Source organism: Schistocerca cancellata, chromosome 8 (genome assembly GCF_023864275.1).
Source record: "Schistocerca cancellata isolate TAMUIC-IGC-003103 chromosome 8, iqSchCanc2.1, whole genome shotgun sequence".
Taxonomy (NCBI): Eukaryota; Metazoa; Arthropoda; class Insecta; order Orthoptera; family Acrididae; genus Schistocerca; species Schistocerca cancellata.
This window is the reverse complement of record NC_064633.1, coordinates 51,145,846-51,164,158: the sequence shown is the minus strand read 5'-3', so window position 1 is coordinate 51,164,158 and position 18,313 is coordinate 51,145,846. Positions and strand designations below refer to the sequence as shown.

General features: G+C 41.6%; 1 protein-coding gene across 1 annotated transcript in view; it reads right to left on the bottom strand.

The window, feature by feature from the left end:
• The window catches only part of LOC126095163 (aminopeptidase N-like), a 297,387-nt gene that overhangs the window by 149,844 nt on the left and 129,230 nt on the right, over positions 1-18,313 (bottom strand). The window contains exon 8 of the mRNA XM_049909885.1: positions 2,994-3,075. Coding sequence (XP_049765842.1) covers positions 2,994-3,075 — 82 coding nt within the window. The remainder of the gene's footprint in view (positions 1-2,993; positions 3,076-18,313) is intronic.

Below are 18,313 nucleotides of genomic sequence, written 5' to 3'. Positions count from 1 at the left end.
CCATGTCCACCATTTCCTCCCTCTGTCTGTCCACCTCATCCTCCCACATCTGTCTGTCCGTCTATCTCTTCCTCTCCATTCTCTCTGCCTCTCCGTCTCCTCCTACCCCTCTCTTTGCCCATTTCCTCCACACTCTCTCTCTCTCTCTGACAATACCTTCCTCCTCCTCCTCTTCCACCACTCTGACCATATCATCCTGCCCTCCCTCATTCCTTTTTTGCCTCTGCTTAATCCTTTTCCACCTGCTACTGTTCCTCTTACCTTGCACCTGCCTCATGCATCTCCCCTTCCTCCCTCTCACTTTGTCCATCCCCTCCTCCCTCTTTCTCTGTCAGTCCCCTCCTCTATCCATCTAAACCTGTTTCTGGCCGTGCTCATTGACTCCTGTAATCCCTGAAATACAGTTTAACAAAGGAGGCCAATACTACTCTCACAATATGCCTGTCATGCAGGGCAGCCTACACAGAAAGCAGATTTTACCCCTGACATTTATGTCCCCCTGCAAGACGGTTTATTTGGCTGGTCGACATCATGCCCACATGGCAGCCTATATTCCAGAGGCTGGAAAAACCATGTCTTACCCATATCTCTGCTCCTATTGGAGTTAAGAGGTTATAAACCCCACCCCACAGTGCTGGTACTCATGAGGCCTGTTTCTGTGCCAAATTTGGTTGAAATCGATCCAGGAGAGGGGACAGAGAAAGAGACACCCAAAAACACACACAAACACACACACACACACACACACACACACACACACATACACAAGCTTTAAATACAGGGTGGACACACACACACACACACACACACACACACACACACGCACACACACACACACACACAGCGACACACACACACACAAAAGCTTTAAATACAGGGTGGACACACACACACACAAAAGCTTTAAATACAGGGTGGACAGGGCGTCCAGTATAGTGGCATATTTCCCATCATATTGTAAACACATTTCCTTACATGTCCACATTCTTCTTGACATATTTTTCAGCGTGTCTGGTGCTACGGTGTGAAATGTTTCCTCAGCTCCTCTGCCTCGTTTTCTGCCCTGCATCTTGTCATTCGCACACCCTCGCAGTTGTCACTAAGTGCTCTTCAATAGTGAACTACGACTGCTCACATCTGGCACGGCGATAAATTAAAACTCGACTGTGACTCTAAAAACATCTAACACGAATTCCAACAATTGATTTCAACAACTGGCAAGAAGCTACTGACTGTCTGCCGCTGTTATTCAAACCACGTCTTCGAGAGGGAACTGCGTGAAATTCGACAAAGGAGCCGAGGTTGTGGGTGGAATATAGACTACCTGACCAAAGTATCGAGCCTACCCTACGTAACAGGGCACTGACGACCAGATGTCAAGAGAGGTCAATCCACCAGTATAAAGGATGCATTCTCAACAAAACAAAAATGTTGCAAAACATAAGATGACAAAAATATCTTCTCTGTATAAGACATTAATTTTATGCCTATTTATTAGTCATACTAAAATGCCAAGTTATTATCAAAAATGCAGAAACCAACAAGAAAGCCACATAATCCATAGTTTATCAAAACTAGACTTGATTGTCTTAATGGGATTTTCGCGATCGTTCATTAAATAACGTTATGGTATTTCAGTCTTTGATAGCTATTTTTTTTATTTTCAAAGATAGAAAATAAAAAAATAGCGATCAAAGACTGAAATACCATAATTTTATTTAAGCCATAGTTCATTGTATAATTCGCATACTACTAATGTTGAAGGCGTAGCCCTAAACCTTGTACTTCTGTTTCAGAGCAGGCAGTCTAGTGCCCAAACAACCTTGCATCAATGGCGGCATATGTTCTCAATAGAGAAGGAGTAAAAGCAGAATGGGCCAGTCAGGATAGCTCAGCGACTGTGTACACGGACTAGTCTTGACACGACTTTGTACACGGACTGGTCTATGACGTCACCTAAGTAACAACTCGGGGCAAATTCAATCCTTCTAAAGCTGTCGTAAGTTGGTGATGTGACGATGAAGTGGAATTGCAAAGGAACAACCGTAGCTAAACTGAGATTAGGCAGGACTCGTGTACTGATGGACAGGGGTCGTCGAGCATTCAGGAGAGTGAGTGTATAAGAGCGCTTGAAATCAATAGAAGGAATCAGTTGTGAGTTTCAAAGTACTACCAGCAGTCCAGCTATCAAAATTACTATGTATAGGGAGTTAAAAAGAATGGGTTATGAAGGCCAGGCAGCTACTCATAAGCCACACATTTCTGTAGTCAGTGCCACACGAAGCTTGAGGTGGTGTAAATGGCGACGCCACCGGACAATGGATGACCGGAAATGAATGACTAAGAGTAATGGATCAAGCTGTATCCTGTGGCAGCCTGATGGAAGAGTAGGGTTTGGCGAAGGCGTGAAGGTCATTACCTACAATCAGGCGTACTGTCGACATTTGAGTTCAGAGGAGACGATGTTGCAATATCGTGGTTATGGTGCGATTCCCTTACTAAACTTACCGGTAATAAAAGGCCAAATGCACAAGGAGATGAACCCATTTCAAAGCTTTGTGTACTGCGTACAGTAGAGGAATAGTTCAAAGACAATGACTGATTGTGGCAGCATGACAATGCACCCTCTCATAGAGCAGTGCCTGTATGGACGATAACATACCTGAAGTGGACTGGCCTTCCCAGAGCACCACTGTGAGCCCAATGGAACATTGTGGGATGAGTCAGAGCATCGACTTCACTCCAGACACCACCGCCCGACATCACTATCTTCTCTGCTGTCACGTATGGAGAAAGAAGGTGGCGCTGCTGTTACTCCCCAGACATTCAGACACTTCAATGAAAGTGTTCCCAGCAAATCTCAAACCACTTTAGAGGCAAAGGGTGGACAAAACACACGTTAACGTCCACTAATAGCTGTCTCGATACTTTTTCTCAGATAGTGTATGTTCAAGTTTTGAGTACGGAGACAATCTGCAGAGGTATTGACTTACCTATTTAAGAGGTATGTGTTCAGTGCCTTGTTGAACTGATCTTCACCCAGCCAGTTGCTGAACATACGCAGGATTGAACCACCTGAAACATACATGAGATTAACATGGTGGGCAGTGTATTTGCTGTAACGGGAAAAGAAGAGTATATAGAATTTGATAAATCCAAACTTAAGCACCATGTAGAGCAAAAAGTGACTGGAAGTGCAGCACAGAAACTACAACCACCATTCCAATTGTAACACCCCAATTCTAGAGCCCATAATGAACACACCTTTTTTGCAAAAAGAAATAGAAAAATCAGTCATCCTGACAGTGATGACAACTACTGACAACCAAATTTACACTCTTGACAGTTTGATTAACAAGAATGTTATGTAGATATTAATGCTTATCATAAAGAAAGGACTGAATGAAAGAATGCCATATGATACGAAACTTTAAAGAACGAATTAAAAAAAAATTATTATTTACAAAGGTTAAACCCCGGACCAAAAATTGACCAAAGATAACATTTATCCCAGAAGAGAGCTGCAGCCAGATCGAGCTGTAAGTTCGCTGTGACTACAATGTAACTCGGCAATGGAGGTTGTTGTTGTTGTGGTCTTAAGTCCTGAGACTGGTTTGATGCACCTCTCCATGCTACTCTATCCTGTGCAAGCTTCTTCATCTCCCAGTTCCTATTGCACCCTACATCCTTCTGAATCTGCTTAGTGTATTCATCTCTTGGTCTCCCTCTACGATTTTTACCCTCCACCCTGCCCTCCAATACTAAATTGGTGATCCCTTGATGCCTCAGAACATGTCCTACCAACCGATCCCTTCTTCTGGTCAAGTTGTGCCAAAAACTTCTCTTCTCCCCAATCCTATTCAATACCTCCTCATTAGTTATGTGATATGTCATTTACCCATCTAATCTTCAGCATTCTTCTTTTAGCACCACATTTCGAAAGCTTCTATTCTCTTCTTGTCCAAACTGTTTATCGTCCACAGTTCACTTCCATACATGGCTACACTCCATACAAATACTTTCAGGAACGACTTCCTGACACTTAAATCTATACTCAATATTAACATATTTCTGTTCTTCAGAAATGCTATCCTTGCCATTGCCAGTCTACATTTTATATCCTCTCTACTTCAACCATCATCAGTTATTTTGCTCCCCAAATAGCAAAACTCCTTTATTACTTTAAGTGTCTCATTTCCTAATCTAATTCCCTCAGCCTCACCCGACTTAATTCGACTACATTCCATTATTCTTATTTTGCTTTTGTTGATATTCATCTTATATCCTCCCTTCAAGACACTGTCCATTCTGTTCAACTACTCTTCCAAGTCCTTTGCTGTCTCTGACAGAATTACAATGTCATCGGCAAACCTTAAGGTTTTTATTTCTTCTCCATGGATTTTAATACCTACTCCAAATTTTTCTTTTGTTTCCTTTACTGCTTGCTCAATATACAGATTGAATAACATTGGGGAGAGGCTACAACCCTTGCTCACTCCCTTCCCAACCACTGCTTCCCTTTCATGTCCCTCGATTCTTATAACAGCCATCTGGCTTCTGTACAAATTATAAATAGCCTTTCGCTCCCTGTATTTTACCCCTGCCACCTTCAGATTTTGAATGAGAGTATTCCAGTCAACATTGTCAAAAGCTTTCTCCAAGTCTACAAATGCTAGAAACGTAGGTTTGCCTTTTCTTAATCTAGCTTCTAAGATAAGTCGTAGGGTCAGTATTGCCTCATGTGTTCCCATATTTCTACGGAACCCAAACTGATCTTCCCCAAGGTCAGCTTCTACCAGTTTTTCCATTCGCCTGTAAAGAATTCGCGTTAGTATTTTGCAGCCGTGACTTATTAAACTGATAGTTCGGTAATTTTCACATCTGTCAACACCTGATTTCTTTGGGATTGGAATTATTATATTCTTCTTGAAGTCTGAAGGAATTTCGCCTGTCTCATACATCTTGCTCACCAGATGGTAGAGTTTTGTCACGACTGGCTCTCCCAAGGCTGTCAGTAGTTCTAATGAAATGTTGTTTTCTCCCGAGGCCTTGTTTCGACTTAGGTCTTTCAGTGCTCTGTTAAACTCTTCACGCAGTATCATATCTCCCATTTCATCTTCATCTACCTCCTCTTCCATTTCCATAATATTGTCCTCAAGAACATCGCCCTTGTATAGACCCTCTATATACCCCTTCCATCTTTCTGTTTTCCCTTCTTTGCTTAGAACTGGGTTTCCATCTGAGCTCTTGATATTCATGCAAGTGGTTCTCTTTCCTCCAAAGGTCTCTTTAATTTTCCTGTACGCAGTATCTATCTTACCTCTAGTGAGATATGCCTCTAATCCTTACATTCGTCCTCTTGCCATCCATGCTTAGCCATTTTGCACTTCCTGTCGATCTCATTTTTGAGACGTTTGTATTCCTTTTTGCCTGCTTATATTTACTGCATTTTTGTATTTTCTCGTTTCATCAATTAAATTCAGTATCTCTTCTGTTAACCAAGGATTTCTACTAGATGTCGTCTTTTTACCTACTTGATTCTGTTGCCTTCACTATTTCATCCCTCAAAGCTATCCATTCTTCTTCTACTGTATCTCTTTCCCCCATTCCTGTCAATTGTTTCCTTATGGTCTCCCTGAAACTCTGTACAACCTCTGGTTCTTTCAGCTTATCCAGGTCCCATATCCTTAAATTCCCACCTTTTTGCAGTTTCTTCAGTTTTAATCTATAGTTCATAACCAACAGATTGTGGTCAGAGTCCACATCTGCCCCTGGAAATGTCTTACAATTTAAAACATCGTTCCTAAATCTCTGTATTACCATTATATAATCTATCTGAAACCTTCTAACTTCATTTCTCTCTTGTACTCTTGCAATAGTAGTACGCGTTTTAAGTGCTATTGGACTGTTTTAAAACCGATCTGAAGCTTAAAAGTTTTACAGTTGGAACTATTAGCCAGAAGCCGGACTGGAGTAAAATCATATTTACCGTTTAGAGATATAACGGGATAGTTGATATATGTGACAGAAAAATAACTCGTGTTAATGTTGATTTGTGGTGGGAATTAGCCTTCGTGATACTTAATAGTCACGAACATCAAAGGACACAGAAATAGACTGATCGCCAACATAAACTCAATTATTAGACTTGAGTAGGCAACAGATAAACGCAATCACGAAAAACTTACAATTGCACCGTGTTGTCAGAAGCTATCATCAAAGTCAGAATTGCTGATGCTAACAGATGCAGTTGCCTGAATGAGAAATCGGTGTGTGTGCTCAGTGTAGGGACAAATAATTACGAAGAGCAATAAACTTTAATTCAACTTTAATTCTTCGTGTCGCATACATCATTTAATGGACATTTAAAGTGTATTTGTGGAATTAACTGATTCTTCGGATAACATAAAAGTGAAAAGTGATTTAGTGACAATTTAACTGTAAACAGCAATAAGTTTACAGCGAAATACGACGCATTCTGAACATTGCTCAAGGGTATGTTACCCCTGGAATTACGTCGCGTAGTTGTTGAATACGTAACGTAGCGACGCCTCGGCGGCGGAATAATAGTTAACAACTCAATATCCTCGCAAAAATCATGATGTGACATCAGCTTGGGTGATGGATTGATGATTCAAGACATTATATTTTCAACGTTTGAATACCCAATCTCAAGCGAGGCATGAGAACTACAGCCAGCAAGTTCGCGTAAACTGATAAGTCTGTCGCGAACACCCAAAGGACTTTTGGTTATCATTTCAGATCAAAGGAGTCATCGCGTTATCGAGTGGTGCAGTCGCTATATTTATAAGTAGAGAAGATCGATAGACATCAAACACCATTGCTTTAATTACAAGCAAGGGCGGCGCGCACACTCCGGCGTGTTGCTCCATCGAGACGTTGATAACAGTTTTGAGAGACAGTATCTGAAAAATAACCAAACCGCGCGAGGAGTTCGTTTTTATAATAGTTACAGACTGGCGTTGTCGTGATCGACGGACGCTGTTCCACGTCATCTCTACTGGGACGACCATCACCATCGAGTCGAGACAAAACGAGACGTCACACAAAGGTGAAAGAGGCATTTTCTACATCTACACCTACATCCATACTCCGCAAGCCACCTGACGGTGTGTGGCGGAGGGTACCTTGAGTACCTCTTTCGGTTCTCCCTTCTATTCCAGTCTCGTATTGTTCGTATTGTTGTTGCACGAAAAGGAGAATTTTCTGCAACAGTATGGACAAAGATTTGAGGAAAATACTGATGTGTTTTGTACCATGTATGCTGCTGAAACTCACAATGAGGAAGAAAGAGTAAATGTGGATGCTTTTAAGGTGTGAACTGAAATGCTTTTAGAGTTAGAGAGCTTTTGTTCTGTCGGTTACCGGTTCCTTCATTTATCATCACGTTGCCAATGCAGTATCGATCAATTCATTTTGTGATCATTGTCCATAGAGTTCAGCTAACTATATCTTCCTTTCTGAAGTAACAGTTTACTATATAATCCTTGTACACTGATGTGGCAAAAATCACGGGACACCTCCTAATATCGTGTCGGACCTCCTTTTGCTCAGCATAGTGCACCAACTCGATGTGGCGTGCACTCAGTAAGTCACTGAAGTCCCCCACATAAATACTGACCCATGCTGCCTCTATAGCCATCCGTAATTGCTAAAGCGATGCTGGTGCAGGATTTTGTGCACGAACTGCCTCTTCCATTATGTCCCGTATAAGGTTCAACGGCATTCATGTCGGGTGATCAGAGTGGCCAAATCATTCACTTGAATTGTCCAGAATGTTCTTCAAACCAATCGTGAACAACTGTGGCCTGGTGACATGGCGCATTCTCATCCCCAAAAATTCCATCTGAGAACGGCTGAAAATAATCTCTCAGTAGCCAAGCATAACTATTTCCAGTCAATGATCAGTCAGTTGGAGCCGATGACCCAGTCCATTCCACATAAACACTGCCCACACCATTATGGAGACACCACAACCTTTCACAGTGCCATGTTGACAACGCAGGCCCACAGATTCGAGATTCGTGGGGTCTGCACTGCACTCGCACCCTATCATCAGGTCTTAGTAGCTGAAATTAGGACTCGCATGATCGGGTCATGGTTTTCTAGCCACATATTGTGTCCAACCGTTTTAGTCCTGAGCCCAGGAGAGGTGTTGCAAGCAATGTCGTGCTGTTAACAAAGGCATTCTCATTGGTCGTCTGCTGGCAAGCTCATTAATGCCAAATTTCATTGCACTGACCTAACGGAGACGTTCATCATATGTCCCACATTGATTGCTGTGGTTATTTCACACAGCGTTACTTGTCTGTTAGCACTGACAACTCAACGCACATGCCACTGCTCTCGGTTGTTAAGTGAAGGCCATCGGCCACTGCATTGTTCACAGTGAGAGGTAAAGCCTGAAATCTGGTATTCTCGACACACTCTTGGCACAGTGGATCTCGGAATGTTGAATTCTCTAACAATTTCTGAAATGGATTGACCCATGCATCTGGCTACAACTACCGTTCCATTTCTGTTGTGCGACCATAATTAGGTCAGAATCTTTTTCACCTAAGTCATCTAAGCACAAATGACAGCTCCACCAATGAAGTGCCCTTTTATACCTTGTAAACATGATACTTTGGCCATCTGTATGTGCATATCACTATCCCATGACTTTTGTCACTTCACTGTATGTGTGTTCTACATCTACATCTGCATACATACTCCGCAGTCCACCATACGGTGCGTAGCGGAGGGCACCTCGTACCACAACTAGCATCCCTGTTCCACTCCGCCGGCCGGTGTGGCCGAGTGGTTCTAGGCTCTTCAGTCCGGATTCGCGTGACCGCTACGGTCGCAGGTTCGAATCTTGCCTCGGGCATGGATGTGTGTGATGTCCTTATGTTAGTTAGGTTTAAGTAGTTCTAAGTTCTAGGGGACTGATGACCTTAGAAGTTAAGTCCCATAGTGCTCAGAGCCATTTGAATCATTTGAACCCTGTTCCACTCCCAAACAGAACGAGAGAAAAATGACTGCCTATATGTCTATGTTCCTGTCACTTCGAAAGCGATGACATAAAAATATTTAAATATTTATTCTTATCACATTGTGGAAGCAAAATCTTCAAAATGAAATTTCATTTCAGAATTTTTTTTAAATTCAAATTATTATAAGTACACTACTGGCCATTAAAATTGCTACATCAAGAAGAAATGCAGTTGATAAACGGGTATTCATTGGATAAATATATATACTAGAACTGACACGTGCCTACATTTTCACGCAGTTTGGGTGCATAGATCCTGAGAAATCAGTGCCCAGAACAACCACCTCTGACCGTAATACGGGCCTTGATACGCCTGGGCATTTAGTCAAACAGAGCTTGGATGGCGTGTACACAATACCACAGTTCATCAACTGGCGTATTGTGACTAGCCAGTTGCTCGGCCACCATTGACTACACGTTTTCAATTGGTGATAGATCTGGAGAATGTGCTGACCAGGGCAGCAGTCGAACATTTTCTGTATCCAGAAAGGCCCGTACAGGACCCGCAACTTGCGGTCGTGCATTATCCTGCTGAAATGTAGGGTTTCGCAAGGATCGAATGAAGGGTAGAGCCACGGGTCGTAACGCATCTGAAATGTAACATCCACTGTTCAAAGTGCCGTCAATGCGAACAAGAGGTGCCCGAGACGTGTAACCAATGGCACCCCATACCATCACGCCGGGTGATACGCCAGTATGGCGATGACGAATACACGCTTCCAATGTGCGATCACCGCGAGGTCGCCAAACACGGATGCGACCATCATGATGCTCTAAACAGAACCTGGATTCATCCGAAAAAATGACGTTTTGCCATTCGTGCACCCAGGTTAGTCGTTGAGTACACCATCGCAGGCGCTCCTGTCTGTGATGCAGCGTCAAGTGTAACCGCAGCCATGGTCTCCGAGCTGATAGTCCATGCTGCTGCAAACGTCGTCGAACTGTCGTGCAGATGGTTGTTGTCTTGCAAACGTCTCCATCTGTTGACTCAGGTATCGAGACGTGGCTGCACAACCCGTTACAGCCATGCGGTTAAGATGCCTGTCATCTCGACTGCTAGTGATACGAGGCCGTTGGGATCCAGCGCGGCGTTCCGTATTACCCGCCTGAACCCACCGATTCCATATTCTGCTAACAGTAATTGGATCTCAACCGACGCGAGCAGCAGTGTCGCGATACGATAAACCGCAATCGCGATAGGCTACAATCCGACCTTTATCAAAGTCGGAAACGTGATGGTACGCATCTCGCCTCCTTAGACGAGGTATCACAACAACGTTTCACCAGGCAACGCTGGCCAACTGCTGTTTGTGTATGAGAAATCGGTTGGAAACTTTCCTCATGTCAGCACGTTGTAATTGTCGCCACCGGCGCCAACCTTGTGTGAATCCTCTGAAAAGCTAATCATTTGCATATCACAGCATCTTCTTCCTGTCGGTTAAACTTCGCGTCTGTAGCACGTCATCTTCGTGGTGTAGCAATTTTAATGGCCAGTAGTGTAGTATACAAAAAAACTTAAAAGAAATATCATTATTCTGCTTCAGTTCACAGATAACTCTATTTTACTATCTTTATGTGTGATTTATATCTCTGAAGATCACTGTGTTGACAGGTTGTGCAGTAGTTGCACTGCAAGCATGGAGTTGCATCAATGCAGTTCTAAAAGTAACGAACGGCAGTTTATATAAGTCACATGTTATGAGGCCAAGAGTAACAAATTGCTATAAAATGTGCTTAAATTAGTGTGTTTAATCAAAATGGAAGATGAAGTTAATTCATAAAATGACCAGAATCATCAGTTCCATTTGCAGGATACGAGAACAGAAATGAATGCGGGACAAAAATATGGAAGTTGTAAAAGAAGCATTTTTCGGAGTGAACAGTCTGAAAGCTAAGACAAAATATAGTGGGCTTTCTGCTTTCAAATATTTTAAAAAATATCATAATGTATCCGATACTTTGCCTTAATTTGTAATAAGAGATCAGTACGGTAAAACTTGCCAGAAAACCTAAAACGCTGAATTGACTGGCTGAAAAATAATGATGTACTGAGAAAAGTAGTAGAGCAGAAAACTATTGAGTGCAGTAAAAAGAAGTAAAGGATGCTGGATAGGATGTTTGTTAAGAAAGAAGGAGGGGCTTATGAAAACATTCTTACAATATTACATAATAGGAAAGAGGAAGAGTTTTCACATTGTGTGCAGCATGCTACAGCAGAGCACTTTAGTAGCATTAAGAAAGAAACGATTGACTGCCATAAATAGAGATAACAAATAAACTGCCTACATGTCAGAAAACTGATGATGATGATGGTGGCAGAAAAAAAAACACATTAGATATTTGAAATCCTGATCAGAAAGTACCTGGATATTGATAACTGTAACAAAGATCTTTAGCAGTGAAGACATACTTTAAATGTAGCTCAGCATTTGTTGACTTTAAAGACAAAAGTTATAAACTGAAACTTCCTGGCAGTTTAAAGCTGAGTGCCCGACCGAGGCTCGAACTCGGGACCTTTGCCTTTCGCGGGCGAGTGCTCACCAATTGAGCTACCCAAACACAACTCACGACCCGTTCTCACGGCTTCCGCCAGAACCTCGTCTCCTACCTTCCAAAGTTCACAGAAGCGCTCGTGCTTGGGTAGCTCATTCAGCGGAGCACTTGCTTGCGAAAGGCAAAGGTCCCTAGTTTGATTCTCGGTCTGGCACACAGTTTTCATCTTCCAGAAAGTTTCATATCAATTCACTCTCCGCTGCAGCGTGAAAATTTCGTTCTGGAAGGTATAAACTGCTTGTCCAAATGCTCTGAACTCTGCCAAAATTTTTGGGCCTGTTTAGGGATATTTTACGACTAGTTTGGTATAAGTAAACAGCAATTACCAATAACTTGTTAAAGAGTAATAATGTACTTTTGGATGTGACGTCCGCCAGTTATGCAAAACACCGTTTTTGTCAGTACCCAAACATGTTTCGGGACCACTGAACCATCATCAGTGGGTTTTCGTTTTTATTTATTCTGCAATGTGAACATTTTTGTTAAACGGTTATAAAATTATGTGCATTTTAGATCAAACAACAGATCGTTTCTGTTGTTTGACCTAAAAATGTAGTGGTCAATGTTGTGTATATAGCGGTGTCCATATGCAGGCATTGTACATGCCTTAAATTCTGAATATCGGTATCAAACGATACAACGGTAATACATCACCGGGCTGTGTTGTAATGTGTGAGTTTTGTTGTGAATTGGTGAATTCAATGAATGTGAATGGAGAAAAAAACTGTATGCGCTGACAGTCTCACCTGTAGCTTGGCCTAAGTCTAAATTGGGTCTCAAATGTAAAAATCTGGCAGTGAGTTAGTGTAGCAAATCAACGAGAATGGAAGAAAACTAAATGCGCTGCCAGACAGACTTACACAGGGTATAAACGTGGAGAAAAATTCTCGGATTTCCCGCTTAAAAATACGTCTTTTCTCAGATGGAAACACAACATAAGCAGTGAAAGCACATTTTTCCGTGTTTATTGACAATATACTTTCCCTCGGAAATGTAAAACTTACCAATCCTTTGAATGGTAAGGGTTTTGTATACCGATTTAGAATTTCCTGGAACGTGATCTGGCCAGCCACTTACAGCAGATATTCAAGGCATAGGATGCGTGATGTAGTCAGCCAATAGCACCATTGTTAAGTATCGCGAACACACAAATAGAAAAAGTTAATGGTGTGATTTAATAGCGGTTCTAGGCGCCTCAGTCTGGAACCACGCGACCGCTACGGTCGCAGGTTCGAATCCTGACTCGGGCATGGATGTGTGTGATGTCCTTAGGTTAGTTAGGTTTAAGTAGTTCTATGTTCTAAGGGACTGATGACCTCAGATGTTACGTCCCATAGTGCTCAGAGCCATTTGAACCATTTGTGATTTAATATACATACAGTATTGCTACAAGAAAACCTATGGTTTCATCGAGTATTGGTAGCCAAATATTTTTAGCTCTTTTTTTTTTAGGGTATGGTTAGGCAGGATCCTAAGCGCACAGATTAAACTGCAGCAGCTGAATATTTCTGACAAGCACGATTATAAATTTCACTGCTATGGAACGAACATTTCGTAGGTTACGTGACTGAATAAATGCTCCGTCGAGTACTTCTGCTTCACCATAGAAAAGCTAATTACATGCGGAATGCCTCAAGAACTCACTTCGCGCTTTCCGTTTGAAGAATAATTATACTTTAAGCCATCGTTATTGCATAAATGAAATGAAATGGTCATATGGCATTGTTGGCCTGGAGGCCGCATTCTGGGGAGTTCGGCCGCCGTATTGCAAGTTCTCTTTATTTGACTCCACATCGGCGACTTTATAATTTGTAATCGATGAAGGAACTAAAATAAATATGAAAAACTCACCTTGAAACTCGTCTTTTTTAGTGTGTCTTACCCTTTAAGATATGTATGTGCCACTGAAAAATTGCATAAATGGCTGGTCTGTTGGACACGAAATTATAAAAAGCTGGTCCTTATTGTTAAGTTTTGAATGAGAGTCTAACGATTCGTGATTTAAGACATTCACCTCACATTCTCACACATAACATAAATCATCGTGCGTAAAACGAAATTTACTTTGAATGTGTCGCTTCTCAAATCATCATTCGCAATATTTTCCCACGACCTGTTACAAATGTAAACAGTTGTGACGTCACGCGTATCAAAACAAGGTCCCCCGAGGAAGACGTATCGATATCAGTTTGTTGTGACGAAGTTACCCATGGATGTAAACACAGAAGGGACGTGTCATTACGTCACAAACTTCAAGTCAATGACCGCCATGTTAACTATAATTCGTTCATCATAAGAATGAAAACAAACACAAACGCGAAGATTCGACAGAAGCCGTAGCACACGTACACGAACGCTTTGTTACACTCTTGGAAGTAGGTCCTACTTATGTTTTAGATATCTTATTACTAAGTTACGTTAAATAAAACTTTAAGATATTCAAATGTATCAACAGCCATCTACGTTTTCTTAATCACGCTTTAGCCACATAGTTTTTATTTCAAAAATCGTGTACAGTTTCAGCCTCTGCAGTGTTGTGTTCTGATTGTCGCGCTGTTAATCCGCAGTATGAAAATGGCTGAGGCTGCTCTCTGTTCCGTAGTGAAACAACCGCGTGGAACACGGCTAAACAGTGCCGGGGAATAGGCTGTTCTTAATGTTTTTGATGAAGCTACGGAGATAATCGTCTTTGAAGTTATCTCAGCGTTGTATATAATGCATTTGATAAACTGACATTGAACGTGTAGCGCAATCGGTAGCGTAATGGAACGTAAAGCAAAGGCATTTGTTCAGAGTTCTCCAGTACCGGTATCATTGTTTTCTTCGCGTTCAATTTGAAATACCTACATGACGTAATAATGAAACTCATCATCATTTTTATGAATAATGGACGTCTTCTTGTTTCTAACTACATATTGGACGCGAAATGCCTTTTTCCATTTCCAATACAAATTCTTAATTATCGATGTTTTATGAAAGACTGTTCATAAAAGTTGTTTAAATTAAGAAAACGTGACAATTTAATTTTTAAGGCAAAAATGAAAACCCAAATCCTCTTTAGTTGGACTATGTCCATAGTTTTACAACACAGAGGTAGATAAGTATCAGAAACATGAAAAACAATCATTTTCACAGCACCGAGCACATCATATAAATGCCACATTTTTACATTTGCTACTGTACCATTACAATATGAACCCAACAGAACTGATCTTGAGCGAAGGTGCGGGATTTGGCCCGAGTGGTAACAAGACTGTTAATCTGTCGGACGTACTGGAACTAACGCACGCAGCTTTTTCATACGTCACTGCCGAACGCTGGCGGGTTATACTACGGCTCGTCATAAAAGAAGAAGAGAAAACGCTGCGCCTGGTTGGCTTCGTGGATTCTGTTGTTGATAGGCTCGTTATCAATATAGCAGGTGACACTTTCAGGATTGAAGTGTATTTCTCGGATTCGGATAAGGAAAGAGCTAAGAGATTACCAGTAAGAGATTACTGTAAGTAATACCTTCAGTGGCTTCAATATTTAACTGTACGGCGAAATTCTTGAATACTCTCTTACGTTACACGCAGCTTATGCAGAAAAATTACCTTGTGGTTAAGTCAGGAATTTTCATCATTCTTATTTTTAGTCACAATAGTACGTTAGCTAAAAACGATAACTTGTTGCGGTTTTCGTCTAGTCGTCTAAGGAGGGTATTGTGGGAGATTTGCAATGTATTATTTCATGCTGCTTAAAAATTAAATGACGCTCGAAGCTGTATTGCTCCTCTGCTCGTCTCGTTTTACGTGTGAACTACAGCTGGCCATGTTGCTGCAGGCAAGCTGTATCAGCTGACTGGCTAGTGCTAAGTTAATGCCCCGGTAAAGCTGTTGTCCCGTATTATCGCTAAGCGGATGTGCGCGTAACTCATAGCACAAAGCGTACCCTTATTATCGTACTTGACAGTACTCGCGACAGCTTCGCTGCAGTCCCACGTGAAATTGAAATCCAATGAGGTTCCAGCAAACGCGGAAGAATACATAGTGCAATGTTTACAATAGGTTTATTCTGATGCTGAACGGATTATAACCCGAAACATACTGAAGGTTCACCGCACACATACCTCCACGGTTCACCGTGGTTAAGACTCCTATAACCTGAGCTGAACTACTCGCCATGTTTTCCTTTTCCCCCAACGTACATCGTATTCATACTCGTTTACATACGAGTCCCGTTGCGAGTGGAGGTTCCTAATTAAATGTAATGAAGAATTTGTCGTAAATATGGGTGGCTGCTCAGCTGTGAACTGCACTAACTATTGCAAAAATAGTTTTCGCATATTTAGATTTCCTAGTGACCCTGAATGAAGAGAAAGACGGGCCACAGACCGCCGGATGGACAATTGGCAACCACCCGATGCTCAGTTGTGTCTTGTAAATATACGTTATTAAAAGTAGTTATAAACATGAAACCAATTGTATGCAACTGCGTTCCTTCCCAGTCGAAAACTGTACTGAAGCAGTTCGCTCAAAATTTTTCGATTCATAAACACACATACACAACTGAATAAAACTTAAGCCCATTTCTTATATAGGCACAGTAGAACGAGTGATAATTCAGATATTTTCGTTGCGGCTTGGTCATTGTGAGGGAACCTGCACAAGTAGCATAAGCTTCAAGGAATAAAGTTTTTTTCACAACTCAACAGGCAACAAACCTATCATGAAGTACATAAAATGAATACCGATTAAATGATAGATGAAACGATTAATAAAAATACGTTTCACTGTAAGATGAAACTATGTTTCTCCTCACCTCCATACAACAAAAATGCGGGATTTCTTAAAGTACCTGCTTTTGAATACAAAATAAACACCTCTTTTACAAGTGGCAATATACAGGCAAAACAAATAGCAACAGGTTGTTACAGCATAACCCCCATATCCGAAGGCATTGGTACAGAGTTCTTAACTCAATACATCTAATATTTTCAAACTACACTTAAGTTCCGAGCTTACGTTGCTATAGCCGAGTAATATTAGATTTTAATTTTTCTGTTATATGAAAAGGGCATTCTAAATATCCCTATAAACATTAATTACTGTTTGGTTCCCTTCATATACGCAATATCAAATATTTTATAAGAAGTACTGAAAAAAGTTGCTTGAATAGGATAACCACCCACAAGGTAAACACTACTGAATCCTCAGAGAGGGGAAGAACATGGCGGGCGATTCAACTTGTTATATAGGAGAGCTAATCGCTGTGATACTCCCCCTTGACGTCACTCTGAAGTGTCTGTACCCAGTTTCGACTGTGTTGGGTGGTTTGATTGTGTAGAGACGTAGTTGTTCGACCAAAAATGTCAACTTGCGTTGTTTACGAGTGTACTAATCGATCCGATCGTAATCTAAAGCTTAAAGGTATCACATTTCATTCGTAAGTGGAGCAATTCTCTTTTGTATACATGAATTATTGTTACACTCGCTTTTAGCTCGGCTAGTACCATCTATGTTTAAATGGCATGATAAGATTGAAGAGCGCCAAGTCTTTTAATCAGTTGTCAAGAAAAGGTCTATTTTTTTAAAGCTTTTGATCTGAACAGAGCTCGCACTGGGCATGGACAATGTACAGATTCTCTTTAGAAATGGGGTGCTACAGTCTTCGGTTTGTGACTATGGGGTTCCGAACCAGACAATCGAGCACATTAGAGATGAATGCCCCTTGCATTCCTACCAGGGGAGTAGGAGCGACCTCATGAAAACTGATGATACAGCTCTTACATGGATTAGGAACCTAGATATTAACATTCAGTTAGTTTTATATGTAGTTTTGTATTTTCATGTAATTTTACACTGCATGTGAGCCATATGAATAAATAAATTAAAAAATTATACGTTTACTTTTATGGTAGCGGTTCTATTTCTGTGATTTGACTTTAGATTTGCCTTACTTTACTCCGCAAATGCTCTGACGTCCGGGAGCCACACTGTACCAACGGTCTCGTCCCCGCACAACAAACGGCTGCGTAACCGCGCTGATTGTTGGGGGAGCATCTGATGCCCTAAATTCCTCTCGCCCAGATTTATTATTCACTGTTCACATTTTCTCCCCTTTTAAAAAAGGACCGCGGTCATGTGTGCGCGTGTATGAGTGTGTACGCGTGCTTTGCACGATAACACTGGTAGCAGCGCATCAGGTTTGGAATGTACGGCTGGACTGTGATAACTTCATAGCCTGCTTTGTTATTGGACAGCAGCACCACTCTATCAAATGTGAGGAAAAGAGTGTGGATGGGCACTAAGCAAGAATCTACATTTTTCTTTACACAATGAATGGCGATGACGCCCTAATCAGAGAGGTAAGATAGGATTTCGGCTTCTGTTAGACCATTGAGCAGCCTGGTGTAAATTACACCACAGGAAGAATTCCAAGTTCTATGGGCATCGACACGAACAGGGTAGCTGTGGAGAAGCGAGGCAGCAAGCAGTTGTTGTGCTTGAGAATCAGAAGGAGTCTCCAAAAGTAAAGTGCCATTCCGTAAACATGAGCAGGACTTCACAGGGCCGGCAACTGCATCAACACCTTTCTCAATAAAAAATCGATTTACCGTGGTGAAGGACTGACTGTCTTCAATAAATGAGACCACAAGGATCGCAGTGCAGTGGGAAGGGTCTTTGAATCATTAGCTTCATAACGTTTACGTTTCCTAGACGTTGA